Here is an 18,170-nt window from a genome sequence, read left to right on the forward strand (position 1 = left end):
TTATTTTTGTCTTGAACGTCACATTCCTGTGTTCACCAGTACTGGATCAGAAGTGTGAAACCGTTCCCACCAGATTATTTACAGAATTAATCTCTAGGATGAAGACTGTTTCACTCCACGTGTGTGTGTGTGTGTGTGTGTGTGTGTGTGTGTGTGTGTGTGTGTGTGTGTGTGTGTGTGTGTTTGAGGTATTTTTCCGTCGTTTGTAGTAAAGCAGCTTTTCTTTGCCGACGACTCTCGTCCGTTCGTTTCCCTGTCGGGCTGCACAATTTATTAAAAGTGCCTCGTTTTCCTAAATCCAACATGTTTTGTAGAAAGATGTTCCAGGACAGGAGAGCGTTGTACTTTTTGAAACTCTTTATTAGCATGCTCTGTACATTCTGTGTTAAAAAGGCGCTTCGAGAGAAAAATATCCACAAACACATCGAGTACGTCAACGTTTTACAAAAGCTGTTATCAAAGTTCTAAATAAACTTGCACTTTGGAGGGCAGCACATCGTTTTGCAGCCGAGCGATTGTTCTTAAAAAGTAGCCTTGGAGTAATTCCCCTCCTTTCCATCGGGTGGCAGTAGTGTTTTTAACTTTCAATGACGATTTGTTGAGTTTTCTGGAACACAAACTGCCACCACTACTTGTTTTCTCAGAACACCGGAGGTAGAGCGACTCACTGCACCACCTTGTGGCACAAAGTGGGATTACGGAACGTAGCGGGCTGCAGCTAGCCGGTTAGCTTCGGTTGATTTCTCTGCTACATCATGAAGAGAACATAAAGAGAAAGAACTCAGAATTTCACTTTCTACACAATCAAATGGCCGAGAACTTTTTTACAATAAATCTCCCAAACTGTTAACGCTACCTCAACCCTGAGAATTTACCCATAATGCATTAGAATGGCTGCTCACGTGTTACTTAATGTGCGACCTGGCGTGCGACTCGGGCGGTAATTTAGCACAAAACCGGTAAATTATTCCAGAACTTAGCAGGTAAATTATCATGGAATTTAGCCAAGAAATTAGGCGGGAGATTAACACGGAATATAGCCGGGAGATTAAGTGTTAAATTATCATGTAAATTTGCCGTTAAAACGGGCAGTGGATTATCTCATGTAGGAGGTATAATACCAGGTCACTAGGCGTTAAATGAGGCGGGACTAGACGAGGTACAAACGGAGCAGGAGTGTTTTTTGCCAAGTTGTGTTTTACACCGTTTCCATGGAGACGGAATATTTTCTAAATGTTCCACCTTGGGAGCCGTTTTCAAAAAGTTGTGTTTTCAGAGGCTCTGAGCTCTGCTGTGGTGTAAACAACGTTTTCCGTTCCCACTGGAGAACCTTGTGGCGTAAACAAGGAGGGAAACTTATTTTACGACTGACGGCTGGAAATCGTTTGGCAGCTTGTGACTTTAGGAAACGACGAAACGACGGAGGCTGAAAATCACCAGGACAAACATTTCACTGTTCACCTTTTTCTTTGGAAGCCGCCGGAATCTGGACTTTTCTGCCCTCTGGCGGACACGCCCACTCGACCGGACACGCCCACTCGACCGGACACGCCCACTCTTTCAATCACTTTTATCACGTAAAAACAAAACAATGTTGGCACAGCCTGGAAAGGTCACATCTTTGTGACTTCTGACGAGCTCGGCAAACGGCGGCGGTTCAGCGTTACCGTCAGGTGTTACCGTCAGGTGTTACCTTTACCGTCAGGTGTTACCTTTACCGTCAGGCGTTACCGTCAGGTGTTACCGTCAGGTGTTACCTTTACCGTCAGGTGTTACCGTCAGGTGTTACCGTCAGGCGTTACCGTCAGGCGTTACCTTTACCGTCAGGTGTTACCTTTACCGTCAGGCGTTACCGTCAGGTGTTACCGTCAGGTGTTACCTTTACCGTCAGGCGTTACCGACAGGCGTTACCGTCAGGTGTTACCTTTACCGTCAGGCGTTACCGACAGGTGTGGAATTTGGCAACTTGTGGAAACTGGCTTTAAATCTGGAGTAACGTCTCAAGTGCGTAAACGTAAAAATCAATGAACAAACCGTGACGCTACCTGAAACAACCGGTGGAATATTGACCCGTAACGTAGTGGAATCCCAAAAACAAACCAAAACAAAGTCATTAAAACAAGTAATCCCAAGTTTCCCAACGACTTATTGCATCACTGTGTTTTTGAAGGTACAGTATGTAATATTGTTATTCATTCAAAACATTCAACAATAAGCAAGTAAAATTACCATATTTTCTGGACTATAAGTGCAACTTCTTTTTTTCAGTTTTTTTATTGTTTGTCTGTTTGTGTGACTTAAATATAGAAAACATACCGTCACAAACCCTCGTGGACAAATACGTTTTCCCCTTTACGATTTGTTTTGTGTGATTCAACTCAGGTGGGACTTTTATTCAAGAAAATACGGTAATCATGTCGCTCTGTTGATGCTAGCATGCTACGTAGCTAATGCAGTCTTGCAGCATCTCGACATTAAATCAAACAACTTTTAGTCATTTCAGAGTCAAATGAGCTGAACTGGAGACAAACTGCATCGACTCACTGCTGCCACCTAATGACAACAGTGGTACTGCTAAGACGTTACGTACTGTACCTTTAAGGGAGAAAAAAAAGGTAGAAAAACAAGAAAACAAGCGAAAGGAGTTATAATAAAGGTCCACACCACATCAGAGGGATCAATTCAACTAAATGCTCAAACAATAAGGAGTGACGGAGACGAAATGAGTCTCAAAGAAAGGAAGAGAAAAGAGGAGGATTACATGAGGAGGGATGGAGGATCCGGATCAAAAGGCCTTAGTGGAGAATGGCCACTATTCTGAGGAGGGGTGGCACATTGAGAAGCTTTCAGGAGGTCAAAGGTCGGTGATTCAGCAGAACGCCGCCAAAGCTTCGCTCATAAAAACCTTTTAGAGGACGAGAGGAAAAAACAACCTTTTGAAAAGCGGGTCGGGGAGAATTAAAGGAACTAAAACCATAAAGAGGAGAGGAGTTTCCTCCTCTGCTCCGTGGCGACTCTCCGGCCAGCGAGGAAGGATTGTGGGTCAGAGGCGAGCGGCGAGGGATTTCAGCGCGGGGAGTTTCCCTCCTGGGCGAGAGAGGAAGCAGCTTTAGAGGCGGAGCCCGACCGAAGGTCTTTTCTCACAATGGTTTCTTACCCAGCGTGTCCTCCAGCGAGTTCACCATCACCCTGTTGACCGTCATCGTGCCCGCCGCCGCGCCGCTGAGGGGAAAAAACATGGCCGCCGTCGCTCAGGACCCATTTACACAACAACCACTTCAAACCAAAACCCAAAACTTTCACAGCCCTTTGGATCTTCCATTTCACGACGACGGAGCTCGGAGCCACTGAAAACGCAGCGTTTCCACGGAAACGGAGGAAAATGCAACGTTTTGAAAAACGGCTCCGGAGATGGAACTTTTCAAAAACGCTCAGAATCCGAAGAAACGGAAGAAACCACAACTTTCTGAAAAACAACCAGACTCGTCTCCATGGAAACCAGGGAAAAGGCAACTTTTTGAAACTTTTTGAAACTGCCACCGTGATGATAACGGAATCATGTCCTGCGTTTCCATGACAACGGACATCGCTTTTCAAAACGCTGCCGTATAACCGCTAAACTTTCGTGAAACAAAAAGGAGTCGTTTCCCCTGAAACGATTCCAGAGTCTCGTTCTTCAAACCTCCAGAGTCGCACCGGGCTGAACCAACGGACCCGACGCTCAAACCGTTTCTCTAAAAACTGATTTCAAAGTCATTTTAACAACTCGGAGGATTCAAACCCCCGGAGACCCGACCTGGAGTCGGTTCCAGGCTCAGCGAAGCAGAAACTACGAAAACCAAAGTGAAGACAAACACACCTGCTGGTCTTCCCCACGGCGCCGAGTCGGAGCAACGCTGCCAAGGCGTTCTTCTGGAGGTCCGACGACAGAACCTCCACCTGCCTGAGTCTACCTGCAACACACACACACACACACACACACACACACACACACACACACACACACACACACACACACACACACACACACACACACACACACACACACACACACACACACACACACACACACACACACACACACACACACACACACACACACACACACACACACACACACACACACACACACACACACACACACACTTTGGTTGTTGAAGAGAAACGATGTAAAAGAGAATAAGACTGAACTCTAATAATCTCATATTATAACAGATTAAAATAAACATTATAATCTATCATTTTAAATGTATTTTAATGTATGCATTTATTTTATTTTATTTAATAAGCACAATTTCATGAGGAAATTGGCAAATGTAATAAAAAGCTTCTCCTGAGGTTCTATGTTATTTCTGTAAATTCAATAAAAAAGAAAAGAGTCAAACCTGAGAGGAGCTGCTGGAGGAGGAATTTCCGGACGGAAGGAACAAACTGTTTCTCTGTCAGAGCCTCTGAGGAGTCTTCACACAGGAACCTGCACACAACCTGGAACACACACACACACACACACACACACACACACACACACACACACACACACACACACACACACACACACACACACACACACACACACACACACACACACACACACACACACACACACACACACACACACACACACACACACACACACACACACACACACACACACACACACACACACACACACACACACACACACACACACACACACACACACACAGTGAGGTAACAGCTCCCTCTAGAGGTGATCTGTAGAATCCACTGAGACTCAGTAAGATTAAATAATAGAAGAAGAAGATGTGAGACGTTAAACTTTCAGCTGCTGGTCTGATTCATGCTGCATCATTCAGCTGACACATCTGGATCTGGGCCACATGTAGACCGCCTCCCTCACCTGGTATCCCTGTAAGAACGGGTCCAGCATGCTGGTGAGGAAGGCCATGGTCCTCCGTCCTCCGTCGGCCACCAACACCTCCTGCTGGTTGATGAGCAGAACGCCGGTGTTCACCAGCAGGTAACAGGCCTCCTCAAAATCCTGCAGCGAGAGGACACGGCTCAGCCAGGCCACCAGGGGGCGACAAACCACAGACTAACTCATACAGAGACAGGACACGGCTCACTCGTCGTTATTATTTTTCTCTCTCGGGGCTCCGGACTAAAACAAGACAGACATTAAAAAACAATAGAGAAACGAGGAGACTTCAGGTCAGACAAGATGGAGCGACCCGGACCGAACCACTGGTAGGTTCCTGGAGACGGACCGAACCACTGGTACAGTCCGTCTCCTGGTTCCTGGATCCTGCCGGAGCTACATTGGTAAAATCAGTGACGTACCACGTTCTAGAGTGACACAATGATGTGGTTCTCTCTGGTTCCCTGACAATGGAAACACAACCGCTTCTTCGGAGCTGCTCATTAAGAACTGAACTAGAACCTGAACTAGAACCTGAACTAGAACCTGGTTCTTTTTGGTGGAAAGGCCCTTTCAGTGTTTGGTCACTTCCTGTGGTTCTGCTGACGAGTTAAAAGTGCCGGTCCTGCTGGACCAGAGAAACATTGGGCCTGAAGGGCGGCTCACCTGAAGAGCTGCTCACCTGAAGGGCTGCTCACCTGAACGGCGGCTCACCTGAAGGGCGGCTCACCTGAAGGGCGGCTCACCTGAACGGCGGCTCACCTGAAGGGCGGCTCACCTGAAGGGCGGCTCACCTGAAGAGCTGCTCACCTGAACGGCGGCTCACCTGAAGGGCGGCTCACCTGAAGGGCGGCTCACCTGAAGGGCGGCTCACCTGAAGGGCGGCTCCAGGTTGGAGGATGAACTCGTTAGAAAACATGTTCCTCAGGAAGTTGAAGCTGCTGAAGACGTCGTCTGAAACAAACACATTGACAACGATGGTGAGTCAGAACCCGAACTAAACCTGAACCTGAACTAAACCTGAACCTGAACTAAACCTGAACCTGAACTAAACCTGAACCTGAACTAAACCTGAACCGAACTAAACCTGAACCTGAACTAAACCTGAACCTGAACTAAACCTGAACCTGAACTAAACCTGAACCTGAACTGAACTGGAACCAGAACATCTCACTTTTCTTGTTGGACGAGGCGGCGAGGACCGCGGCGGCGAGCAGCGCCGGCCTCACGAACACGTGCAGCACCTGGTTCCTGTAGGAGGCGCAGGAGAGGAGCACCACTGCCTTGCTCAAGAGCTGCTCCTCCGGGTCGACGGCACCGTGGGGGGATCCTGGTTCTGACGGTCCACCTGCTGAGGGAGTTCAGGATTATGACTCAATGCTTCAGTTTGAAATCAAACAACTTGATTACTATTACTACCACTAGTACTGGTCACCATCACCATTATCTTACTACCATAACTACCAATATTACATGTTACCCTCCCACCACCAGTAAGTTTACCATTTCTAACACTTCAACAAATATTACTACAATTCTGATATTGTAGTAACAAGTTTACCATAAATAAACTGCTACTGTCATTAAAACTACTTTTACTACCAAAATGATCAACATAATTAACATTACTAGCACTACAATTACCAATACTACCATAACAACAATTCCTATAACTACCAGGTTCACCATAGCCACGACCGTTAACAGCGCCAGGATCACCGTACTACTATTACCCTCATGGTTTTTACCACCAACAATCTTTTTACTATTCCGAGCACTACTACGATGACTGGAGCTAAAAGTTATGGTAATACAATAAGTACCAGGTGTACCATGACTACCACTGCAGTGATTACTATAACTACCACGATTACTAGTACTCTCTCCACCACATCGCCACTAGTCTTTTTACCATTTCTACCACTACTAGGTTGATCAATACTACTATGTTTATCACTGATACTACCATTACTGCCATGATTACCAAAACTACCGCCACAATCACCACTAGAACTACCAAGTTAACCGCAGATATCCAGATTCCGGTTACCGGTCGGCCTCCGTCCGTCTCGTAAGACGATGTGATGCCGAAGTATCCGTCCCACTTCTTGGTGAGGTTATGAGGACCAATGAGGGTTGATGGTTCAGATTAGACTGATGGTTCCTGGTCTGAAGAACCATCAGTTCTGGTCTGAAGACCAGGAACCATCAGTTCTGGTCTGAAGACCAGGAACCATCAGTTCTGGTCTGAAGACCAGGAACCATCTCTGTTGCTCTGTTAAGCTTTAGATTGGCAGTGAGTGACGACTCGCCTTCTTCACTCTCACTTGAAACAGCAGCTTTCCATAATTACTATCATGATTACCACCATTACTAGTACTACTTTTACAACAGTCATCAAAACGAGCTGGTACTGAGCCTGTGGGTACTATGTAGAGTTCTGTAGTGACGTCACATGGTACTGAAGTAGAAGGAGGTGAAAGGAGGATGAGGAGTGAAGACGAAGGCCCACCTGGTCTGGCAGCCAGCTGGACCCGCCCCTCAGAGAGCGTGACCAGGCCGCCGTGCAGGGCGAGGCTGGAGGAGACCACCTCGGCTGGAGACGCCTGGTCTGACGGAGAGAACAGAACAAACCTTTCAGAATAAAATACCTGCCGAGTCGTTTCGTCCAGAAGAAGCAGCCTCACGTGTCGGAGTGGAGGTTTTGAAAAGTGAAGATTAGAGGAGCAGATTCTCATTACTTCCAGTATCATCACTACCACAGTACTCATTACCACTACTACAGCTAATATTACTAAATCTACCACCACTACATCGATTACTGTTACAACTACTACAATCTTTATCTTCACGTCTTCAAGTCAAATGAAAAACTCTTTGAATGAAACGAAACAACAGGAGTGTATTTTCTGGAGTATAAATTCTTTTATTTTGTTGTTTGGCAGGTGATTGAACTTATAAAATAAATACCAGCAGTGACCACTAGAGGTCTCTGAAAGACAACAGAAAAACCTCCATTAGGACTGGATTCGACTGTCGAAGCAAGAAAAACGTTTCTGCAAAGTAAAGCTGCAGATGAAAACACGGCGTGCTCTCCTACCGGGCCAGTGCAGGAAGGCGCCGTACTGCCGGGCCAGATCCCGGAGCCACACGGTCTGCTGGGTCAGCTGGTCCAGCGGGAGCCCCTGATCCACACCCGGACCCGCCTGGTTCTGGTTCTGCAGCAGCAGCGAGGCCACGAGGACCCACGGCTTCAGGACCATGTTCTCCTCCTGCGCCCGCACCAGCCTGTAGGCCGACTCGTTCACAAAGCTGTGGACGTCCTCGCCGGGCCGCCGCGGGACGTGTCTGGCAAAAGAACCATTCAGCGGCACCGTTGTAAATACTGCTTTATAGTAAATCAGCTGAATGAGACCAACCAGTACCGCAGTGTCTGTACTAGAAGTTCCTTCTTTGTCTTGTTGTTTAGCTGGTCATTTCACTTATTTAAAAAAAAAAATATATATATATATATATTACTACCATATTAATACTCATAAATATTATCGTACACCACCAGATGTCTCCCGACAACAGCAGAGAGCTGCGACAGTAAAACAGGAGAATCCTTCATTGCGACTCGTTTTGACCGACAGAACAAGAACATCCACACTGCGGAACAGAAAATAAAAATAAAAATCAGAACGAGATTAACGTGTCGAAAAGTAAACAAAGTGTTTCTGTGACGAAGGAAACAAAGAGGAGGAAACTCACGGAGGTTCTGGAGATTTTATCTCCGGACATGGACAAATAAATGTGACTAATAAATGTTGTTTTCCTCTTTGTGACTCATTGTTTTGACACATATGATCTATATTCAGGGGAATACGGTAGTCGGTTTAGTTCCACAGCATTTTACCGTATTTCCAAGACTAAAAGTCCCGTTTCTCAATCGTTTGGCTGTGACTTCTATTATCACCACTAGATGTCACTGCATGACAGCAGAACGTTGCTACAGGCTCGACAGCCAGAGGAACAAATCCACAGAAGGTTTCCGGAGACATTTAGAGAAAGAACTGGATTACTGAGCGTACCGGGGTGTCAGGTTGAACTGGCCTCGGTTCACTCGGCCCTCGGCTAAACTTCGGACCGACACTGGTTGACCGAAGTAGACGTGGATGCTGCCGTAGTCTTCAGTGAGGACCTTCCTGGCTTTAAACAGACCCTGCAGAACAGGAACAGACCGGCCCAGCACGTTTCACCCAAAACAAACAACAAGATAATCCCTAATCCGTCCTACCACTCACTTTCTGACACTGAAAACCCTCGCTGTGCTGAAGGACGAGATGTCCCGTCAAAACTCACCGAGGTGGATTCTTTGGGCTTCGGGACGCCGAGCAGCTCTCTGGCATAGAGCGACTCCTCCAGGATCCGTTCGTAACTGATACTGACCGGAACCAGACTGACGTCGAAGACTTCGCCCTTCAGGAACGGATCCATCACGATGTTCAGCAGACCTGCAGCACGAGGAAACTCAGCAGGGGGAAACTTCCAGAAAGCATCCGATTAGACTTCCAGATTATAGAGCATCTTCCTCCTCTAACATCAGATTATAGAGCATCTTCCTCCTCTAACATCAGATTATAGAGCATCTTCCTCCTCTAACATCAGATTCTAGAGCATCTTCCTCCTCTAACATCAGATTATAGAGCATCTTCCTCCTCTAACATCAGATTATAGAGCATCTTCTTCCTCTAACATCAGATTATAGAGCATCTTCTTCCTCTAACATCAGATTATAGAGCATCTTCCTCCCTCTAACTTCAGATTAATCTAGATTATAACTCATCTCCAACTATAGATCAGTAGGACTAATGTGGTGGATTAAATAATCTAGAAAGTCATACCTAACTTTGGCGTTAACGACTTGGAAGTTCGGCTTCTCGTTCCCTCGAGAAAAAACTCGACTGGAGCGAATCCGATCTAGAGTCAGAACGATAATCAAATAATAATGGTGATGAGGAGTGTGACGCAGTAATCTGCTGGATTAGAGGAAGGTCCTCCTCACCTTCAGCATGGTCTGGACGTACTGGGAGAAGACGGCCCAGTACAGCTTGTCTCCTCCAAACGACCTCCGGATGAAGAACGCCCCCGACATCCGCAGCATCTCCCCGACCAGCTTCATCCCCATGAAGTCTGCAGGCGCCAGACACCGGGTGGTACCGCATGGTCTGGACTGGGGGTGTGTGTGTGTGTGTGTGTGTGTGTGTGTGTGTGTGTGTGTGTGTGTGTGTGTGTGTGTGTGTGTTCTCACCCATGCCGGCGGCGATGACGGGCAGAGCCAGGTCATAGGTGTACAGGATGTAGGACATGAGCAGGAAGTCCATGTAGCTGCGGTGACTCGGCAGGAGAACCACCGGGTGGTCGTGGATCGACTGCTGCAGCTGTGGGGGGGGGGGGGGGGGGGTTAGAGAGAGAGTGTGTGTGTGTGTGTGTGTGTGTGTGTGTGTGTGTGTGTGTGTGTGTGTGTGTGTGTGTACTGACTCTCTGGATTCCGTCCTCGTTGACGCAGATCTTCCTGAACAGACTCTTGAAGATTTTACTCAGCATGAAGGCGAAGAATCGAACCGTCCCGAGCTGCAGGCGGTGAGCCATCTCCTCCAAGATGGACGCCGCCTCAGCCTGGACTTCCTCCGCGGCCACGCCCGTCTCCTTACACACCTTCAAACGACACACACACACACACAGGTGACCTCTGACCTCTGACCTCTGCAGGCGGAGCCGGAGGAAGCGTCTGACCTGCTGGACGACGTAGCGCAGCTGCTGGGACTGCAGCACCAGGCCCTTCAGCTCCGCCGCCCCGCAGGGCGCCAGGCCGCGGTACAGGACGGGCGTGTAGCAGCGCAGCGCGTAGCGCAGGTCGCTGGAGCGCCGCCGCTCCTCCAGGATGTCCTCGAACTCATCCCGCTTCTTCAGCATGGGGTCTCTGGGCTGCTGCAGGCCACACGGGTCACATGACGCTCAGTCAGACGCTACAGCCTCGTTCACGCCACAACCACTTTTTGAAAACGCCCCGACTTCGTCCCCGTGGAAACAGAAACGTTACTCTTGAAAACGCTCCGACTACATAGAAACGGTGGGAATCCTTTTCAAAACGGAAACGTCAAGCATTTCTGAGAAGTTTCCTAAAGATGGAGACACGAACCACAGAGACCGAAGAGAAGCACCAAGGAAAACTAAAGCGCCGGAGAAAAGTCACCAAAAGAACCAAAAATATATATAAATAACAAGATGGAACTAGAGCTGCAAGATGATGATCAAGACAAAGTTCCATCGAAAAAACATGAAGAAATAAAATCAGTTTGAAAAGAAGACAAAGATAGAAAAACCTGCAAGATGCAATAAATTACAGTGACAATGGATACAAAACTACTAAAACACGTCAATTGACCAAAAAGTGATAAAGAGCGGGGTTTATTCCCAGATTATGTGATAAATCAATAAATCCACCTATAATCAGGTTATTGATCATTTTTCCAGCTGCAGAAGTGATAAAAACTGCAAAACTTCAATCTTGAATCAGAGATCCTGAAATAAACACTAACCTGTGTGTGAATATGTGAATATCAAACATGCTTTTCCTGAAATATGAGGGTTATTTGTGTATTCTGAGCTGCTTCAGAAGTTTAAATGAATGAAATGTCAAAACATCAGCTGTTAGCTCAGTTAGCTTAGCGCGCAGCTAACACACACACATACCGAATACACTGCGTCCGAGGCCATAATCCGTCAAACCTGCTGAACACACACAAGCGGCATGCAGCCCAGATTATCCCGCAGGAGTGTGTGTGAGCTGTCTGAATCTTTAAAAGGTGAAAATATCTCCTAAAAGAAACTCACATGGGCGTGAAAGGAACAGCACTTCCGGTGTTACGGATTAACTAGTAGCCCTGCTAATTGGTGACCGAGTTCCGGTCGGGTTTGACTCGTTTGTATCGTTGTGAGTTTCTGAAAATGTCCCAAAAAACAAAACCCAACAGAAATTTGGCATATTATCGTATTTACTATAAAGTCTTGTGGATCTGTGAGTCTTATTTAATTAAATTCAATTCAACTTTATTTATATAGCACCATATACAACACAGTCATTTTTAGGTGCTTTTAACAATAGTAACAACTTTACATCGCCTGTGTCGAGCCGCAACGAATACAGGAAGTCACCAGTTCACATGGAAGCCAATTAATCGGAAACACCTGGCCACCCTCAGAATTCTACGGAAGCCGCCATGGACTAAACTGGACTGTGGCTTTTACACGTGCGTTTCGGTTGTTGTTGTCGAGAAAACACGCAGCTTTCTCTCTCCAAACGTTGAGATTTAATCTTTCCAAATGAGTTCTAACGCAAAAGATGAAGATTCTGTCTTTCTCGAACACGTTTTGGATAAACTTTATGACTTCGGTAAGTGGAGTTAGCTTGTAGGGTAACGTTAGCTTCAACAGCCCGATTTTAAATGAGCTGCATTTGTGGATAAAACTGCCTTTTCCGTGTTGGTTTGGAGACTTTTATCACGCTTTGTTACCTAAAAGACATAGATTTGATTGAAGGTAGATGCAAATGTGTGATTATTGTGTCTAAAGCTAAATATTTGCAGTGGACCTGAAATATCCGAGTGCTTTTAAACGCATCTCCTTTGTAACGCGATTATAAACATTAATAAACTGTTATAAACTCCTTTAACTCCTCGAGTTTTACCTGTTCAGCGGGTCATCGGTCCTGCAACGACTCACAAAACAATGGTGAACATGGTGTGTTTAACTTGAGCTATTAAAGGTATTAAATCATCAGATATCTGCAATAAAAGTGACATTTAACCTCCATTACGTGTTTATGTAAAAGACTTTAGGGTGTTTCCCTCTTCGACACCTTTAGATTTCATCTCTTGTGAAGCTCAGAGACGCAAAATGTCCCAAATCTGTCCAAAACCCTCAGCAGCATCTCATATGTATTAAACATTTAGGTGGTTTCTTTATCTGCCCAGCAGGTTTGTATCAGTGAGTGAAGAGAAGAATTTTATCTTCTATCTCATGCTTCATAATGCAGGGTCGGCGCAAACCAAGAAGAAGAAGAAGAACAAACGGAAAAGAAGTGAAGAGGAGGAGGAAGAGGAGACGTTTTCAGAGAACGACGTCTGCAGGAACGTCGACGGTGCGATCGGAGGTTTGAAGGTGGAGAAAACAGGTGAGCAGGGTGGAGAAAACAGGTGGAGGAAACAGGTGAGCAGGGTGGAGAAAACAGGTGGAGAAAACAGGTGAGCAGGGTGGAGAAAACAGGTGAGCAGGGTGGAGAAAACAGGTGAGCAGGGTGGAGAATGAGCGGCGCAGGATTGGAACTGTTCAGATCGTCTCCATCAGGGCTGCTGAATATTATAATATATATATAATATATATTCCTAAAGTGTCTTCGTTGTCATATTAACCTGCAATATACATATAAAGTACTGAAAGAATCTCCCGGGATTCATGAAGTGATTCTGGTTAATAAGACCGACTGAAGTCTGGAGGAGGATGGAATGAACCCGTCCTGTCCTGGACCTGAGCAGAGGGACGGACGTCGGACCTGTGGGACCAGAGATCTTCTTTCATTTGTTCCACAAAGGGAACCTGAGGGCAGCGGGTCGAAGAGGAGCAGCAGAACAGAACGTGAACGATAAATAATGAGGCCCGTTTACACTTTCTACTGAAAAACACAAAAACTCCAGTTGTGTCGGAAGCTGCCGGCCCGCCAGCCGCCGGCCCGCCAGCCGCCGGCCCGCCTGCCGCCGGCCCGCCAGCCGCCGGTCCGTCGTCCGATGAGCAGAAACGATCTTTCTTCTCTCCGCTGTTCTGTCAACGCGCCTCAGAGCGACGTAGTGCCTCCACCCGGCCTTTAGGTGGCGCTGAGACTCTGCCAGATTAGGGAAGAAGACTAATCCACCGTGTGTGTGTGTGTGTGTGTGTGTGTGTGTGTGTGTGTGTGTGTGTGTGTGTGTGTGTGTGTGTGTGTGTGTGTGTGTGTGTGTGTGTGTGTGTGTGTGTGTGTGTGTGTGTGTGTGTGTGTGTGTGTGTGTGTGTGTGTGTGTGTGTGCGCTTTCAGTATTAAAACTAACAACAGCACCACCTGGTGGACCACCATGGAAACTACATCGTTTTCAAAACGCTGCGGTGGAAACAGGAAACTTGTCTGAAACACAAAAGACAAGAACGAGACGTTTTCAGTGGACGAGCAGGTTTTAGTTTGAGCCTCCGGTTTAATCTGTGACCTTCACTCCCGCAGGTCAGTCGGGTGGAGGCGAGGTGGAGGAGGAGGGGGGGGTGGAGGTGGTCACCTTCCAGGACCCCCACAAGAAGCTGAGAACCAAACAGACAGCAGCTCCCAGAGACGTAAGTCTTCAGTCCTGCCAGGAGGAAGTGTCTCGAGGAAGTGTCTCCTGCTAGGGGGAAGTGTCTCCTGCTAGGGGGAAGTGTCTCCTGCCGGGGGGGAAGTGTCTCCTGCTAGGAGGAAGTGTCTCCTGCTTGGAGGAAGTGTCTCCTGCTAGGGGGAAGTGTCTCCTGCTAGGAGGAAGTGTCTCCTGCTAGGGGGAAGTGTCTCCTGCTAGGGGGAAGTGTCTCCTGCTAGGAGGAAGTGTCTCCTGCCGGGGGGAAGTGTCTCCTGCCGGGGGGAAGTGTCTCCTGCCAGGAGGAAGTGTCTCCTGTTAGGGGGAAGTGTCTCCTGCCGGGGGGAAGTGTCTCCTGCCGGGGGGAAGTGTCTCCTGCCGGGGGGAAGTGTCTCCTGCTAGGGGGAAGTGTCTCCTGCTAGGAGGAAGTGTCTCCTGCTGGGGGGAAGTGTCTCCTGCCGGGGGGGAAGTGTCTCCTGCCGGGGGGGAAGTGTCTCCTGCCAGGGGGAAGTGTCTCCTGCCAGGGGGGAAGTGTCTCCTGCCAGGGGGAAGTGTCTCCTGCCAGGGGGGAAGTGTCTCCTGCCGGGGGGGAAGTGTCTCCTGCCGGGGGGGAAGTGTCTCCTGCCAGGGGGAAGTGTCTCCTGCTAGGAGGAAGTGGTGATCTCCTCGTTCTTCACCTTCTCTGTGGGGCAATAACAGCTTTTATCTGCCCCGGCGGGAGAAAAGGACCAGAGACGAGGACCTTCTCCTGTTTCTTCATTTGGTTCTGGAGGTTTTGAAAAGTGACGTCCAGCTCTGCTCTCTGTCTCCTGAAGGAAACTTTGCTGACCGACACGAAGCAGAAGGACCAACCAGAAGAACTCGACTTGGAAAAGGTACTTTTGTTTTTTAGTTTACGACTTTAAAACTTTGGGATTTTTGCTCTTTGAATGAGACGAATAGAAAACAAACCTTTTAATTGGTAATAAGATTTAGAACAACGTCGATCAAAGTTCAGTGTTCTGGACTTCCTCCCTGGAACATGTCACCATATGAGGTACTTTATACAGAGTACTTTACTCTGCAGCACGGTGAGTATTTAGTATTTGTCACCTCTATGCAGACGATGGTCCAGTAAATGTTAATGGACGTCAGTCAAATCTGTAAAAACACAAACGTCAAAATAGGGAAGTACAAATGTTAAATACTGAAGTGTTTGAATGAATCAGAACTCTTATCACGTGTTCTACTTCTAGTATTTAAACTAAACTTTAATGAACGCCTGTTTTCTTTTCATATCAAAACACAGCAGCTGTTTTTATTTAGATGATTTGTTACTCGGTCGTCGACAACTAGTTACTGTAGACATAGAAAAAGAAGAATTACCTGAATATAAACTGCAGACATGTACTTATACATTTTGGATTATATTATATTTATATGTGCAGAAAAAACAAAACACGCATAAAAGAACTCAGAACCAAAGATTTTCTAAACATAATCTGCCCAAATTAAAGTTACTTGTTTCTAATATTAATATTTATAATATTAAGGTAAAACGTAATGTTTTATTTGGGGTCTTAAGTCATCCCAGTAGCTCTGTTGGAACCAGATCTATAATCTAATGAGCTAGAGCTACACTCGGTAGAGCACAGATTTTTTCCCCCTTTTTTAAAAATGTGTACAGAAAGTCGTTCCCGTCCTAAAATCTAATATATTATTCCTCCATGATGACAAATCATCCCCGAAGATTTCATCCAATTCGGGAAAGTAGATTTTAAATAAATAAATATATAAATACATGCAGACCAAAACGTTTCTTTCCTCCACCGTTGGTTGTCGAGGGTAACGATGGAACATGTTCCGTTTTTAAAATGAAATGAAAAACAAGATTCAATCTGCCAAACCTTTTCTTGAAGAAAGATGTAACTGTAACTTGGGAGTCTTGTACTTTGGAGAAGTACGTAGAAAAGCGTTAAGCAGTGGCTCCGCCTCCCGTCGCCCTCAGGCTCGTCTGGAGGTCCACCGCTTCGGCATCACGGGATACAGGAAGGAGCAGCAGCGGGAGTTCGAGCAGGACCGAGCCGTCATGCTGGGCGCCAGAGTAAGAGCTGCACTTTTCACTTTTCAAATTAAAATGAACCGTTAAAGAATCTCACCCCGTCTGCGTCTCCCTCCAGCCGCCCAAGAAAAACTACGTCAACTACAAGCTGCTGCAGCAGCAGATCAAGGACAGGAAGCAGAGAGCCAGAGAGGAAGTCCAGCCGGTGAGACTCCGCCCCCTCGGCCCACGGCTCCGCCCCCGCGGCTCACCTCGTTTACTACTTTACTGTGTACTATTTACCTGATGTGTCGTTTCATAGGAACTGAAGAAGAAGAAGAAGAAGCGCAACCAACCGTGAGTCCGACCACCGAGTCTCTATCCTCAGATCATATATAGAAGTACTGGATACACACCGATACTGCAGAGTACTCTTGAAAGATACCCGATACAATCTGATGAGTATTAGATGATGTCATCCATCAATAATGTCGCCCAGTTAGTACTCTTATCTGTACTCGGTATATTAAGTAACTAAAAGTTAGTACTGGTATCGGTACTCTGTATATTAAGTAACTAAAAGTTAGTATTGGTATCGGTACTCTGTATATTAAGTAACTAAAAGTTAGTACTTGTTCTTAGACACAGTTTCATGTGAACGAGGGTGTTACTAACCGGGGCGTGTGGTCCACAGAGACGACAGGAAGAAGGCGTCGTCCGGCTCGGGGGCGGCCCCTACTGGTCAGGTGGGGCGCTTCAAGGACGGCATGCTGATCCTGAGCTCCAAGGAGATCCAGAAGATCAAAGGACGACGACGAGCCAGATAGGTGAAGGGGGCGGAGCCTGAGGCTTCGTTTACGTGACGACGGCGCTGAAGCGACTCAGGACGCAACGCTTTGGTGACACTTCGACGTCGCCGTGGAAACAGGAAACGACTTTTAAAAACGTTTTGTCTCCGAGGATGTACAGGAAGTTGTAACTTTTTGGAAACGCTCCGTCTCCATGGAAACGCAAAAAACTATTCTTTTGCACTTAAAGTGTGTGTGTGTGTGTGTGTGTGTGTGTGTGTGTGTGTGTGTGTGTGTGTGTGTGTGTGTGTGTGTGTGTGTGTGTGTGTGTGTGTGTGTGTGTGTGTGTGTGTGTGTGTGTGTGTGTGTGTGTGTGGGACCACAGACTCATGAACTCCATCACAGTAACTTTATTTTTAGAAACGACCCAAAAGGAGACATTTCTTGTGTTTTACACACGGAAGATTTCCAAAGTATGCAGGTACATTATGTCATATACAAACCAGGTACAGTCGTACAAAACATGGCCGTCGCCGGGGGAGGGGCGGGGGGAGACGACGTCAGCGATGCGCTTTGTGGCGTTAAACCTGGGAAAGCTGCGTTCTGATGGAAACATGGCGGCGCCACTTAAAGGGGAAGCGTCCAGGAATTCTGGACGACCAGGAAACGAGACGCTTTTTTAACTCGACGATAAATAATCATCGTCTGAAGGGAAACTCTAGATATCAACGGTTCAGAGAGCAAATAAAGTTTGTTTCATTAAATCCATTCACATCAGAGACGTGCTGCTTCTTCCTGTTTCAGTGTGTTTGGAGGGAAAACAGGAAACAGAGGGGGACCAGCTGCTCTACTGGGCCCAGACGGGACCAGCTGCTCTACTGGGCCCAGACGGGACCAGCTGCTCAGAGTTGCTCTGTAACTTTAAATGTCATAAAACCAATAACAGGAGTTACTTTGCCGTTGCAGTTCAATAGAAACTAAAGTCACAAAGTTTTATCATCGAAATGCAAAATGCTGATTTTCTCAAACTTCTCTCCGTTTGAAGTATTAAAATACTGCGTTGGTTTTTACAC

General features: G+C 46.9%; 2 protein-coding genes across 5 annotated transcripts; one reads left to right on the forward strand and one right to left on the reverse strand.

Moving 5' to 3' along the window:
• Positions 1 to 350: 350 nt before the first annotated feature.
• Positions 351 to 11,819, reverse strand: gnpat (glyceronephosphate O-acyltransferase). 4 transcript variants are annotated; one of them, XM_080491466.1, is made up of 17 exons: positions 11,777 to 11,819; positions 10,676 to 10,870; positions 10,421 to 10,597; positions 10,191 to 10,320; positions 9,945 to 10,072; positions 9,784 to 9,859; positions 9,242 to 9,393; positions 8,971 to 9,101; positions 7,998 to 8,245; positions 7,410 to 7,508; positions 6,072 to 6,248; positions 5,772 to 5,851; positions 4,880 to 5,020; positions 4,386 to 4,485; positions 3,860 to 3,953; positions 3,158 to 3,222; positions 351 to 3,087 (listed from the first exon to the last, which is right to left on the reverse strand). In XM_080491466.1, exons 2-17 carry the CDS (start codon positions 10,853 to 10,855, stop codon positions 3,044 to 3,046), a joined length of 2,022 nt encoding a protein of 673 aa, XP_080347592.1. In that variant the 5' UTR covers positions 10,856 to 10,870; positions 11,777 to 11,819; the 3' UTR covers positions 351 to 3,043. The 4 variants fall into 4 exon arrangements, with proteins under 4 accessions (XP_080347592.1, XP_080347590.1, XP_080347593.1 ...); XM_080491464.1 differs by having other exon boundaries at positions 11,636 to 11,808; XM_080491467.1 differs by having other exon boundaries at positions 6,072 to 6,245; positions 11,777 to 11,802.
• Positions 11,820 to 12,145: 326 nt separating this feature from the next.
• Positions 12,146 to 18,170, forward strand: fsaf1 (40S small subunit processome assembly factor 1). Its single transcript, XM_080491494.1, has 8 exons — positions 12,146 to 12,335; positions 12,978 to 13,115; positions 14,190 to 14,296; positions 15,105 to 15,164; positions 16,277 to 16,372; positions 16,449 to 16,535; positions 16,632 to 16,666; positions 17,004 to 18,170. The coding sequence occupies exons 1-8, from the start codon at positions 12,266 to 12,268 to the stop codon at positions 17,134 to 17,136; spliced, it is 726 nt and encodes a 241-aa protein (XP_080347620.1). The 5' UTR covers positions 12,146 to 12,265; the 3' UTR covers positions 17,137 to 18,170.

The sequence above is a fragment of the Lipophrys pholis genome, assembly GCF_963383615.2.
Source record: "Lipophrys pholis genome assembly, chromosome: 21".
Taxonomy (NCBI): Eukaryota; Metazoa; Chordata; class Actinopteri; order Blenniiformes; family Blenniidae; genus Lipophrys; species Lipophrys pholis.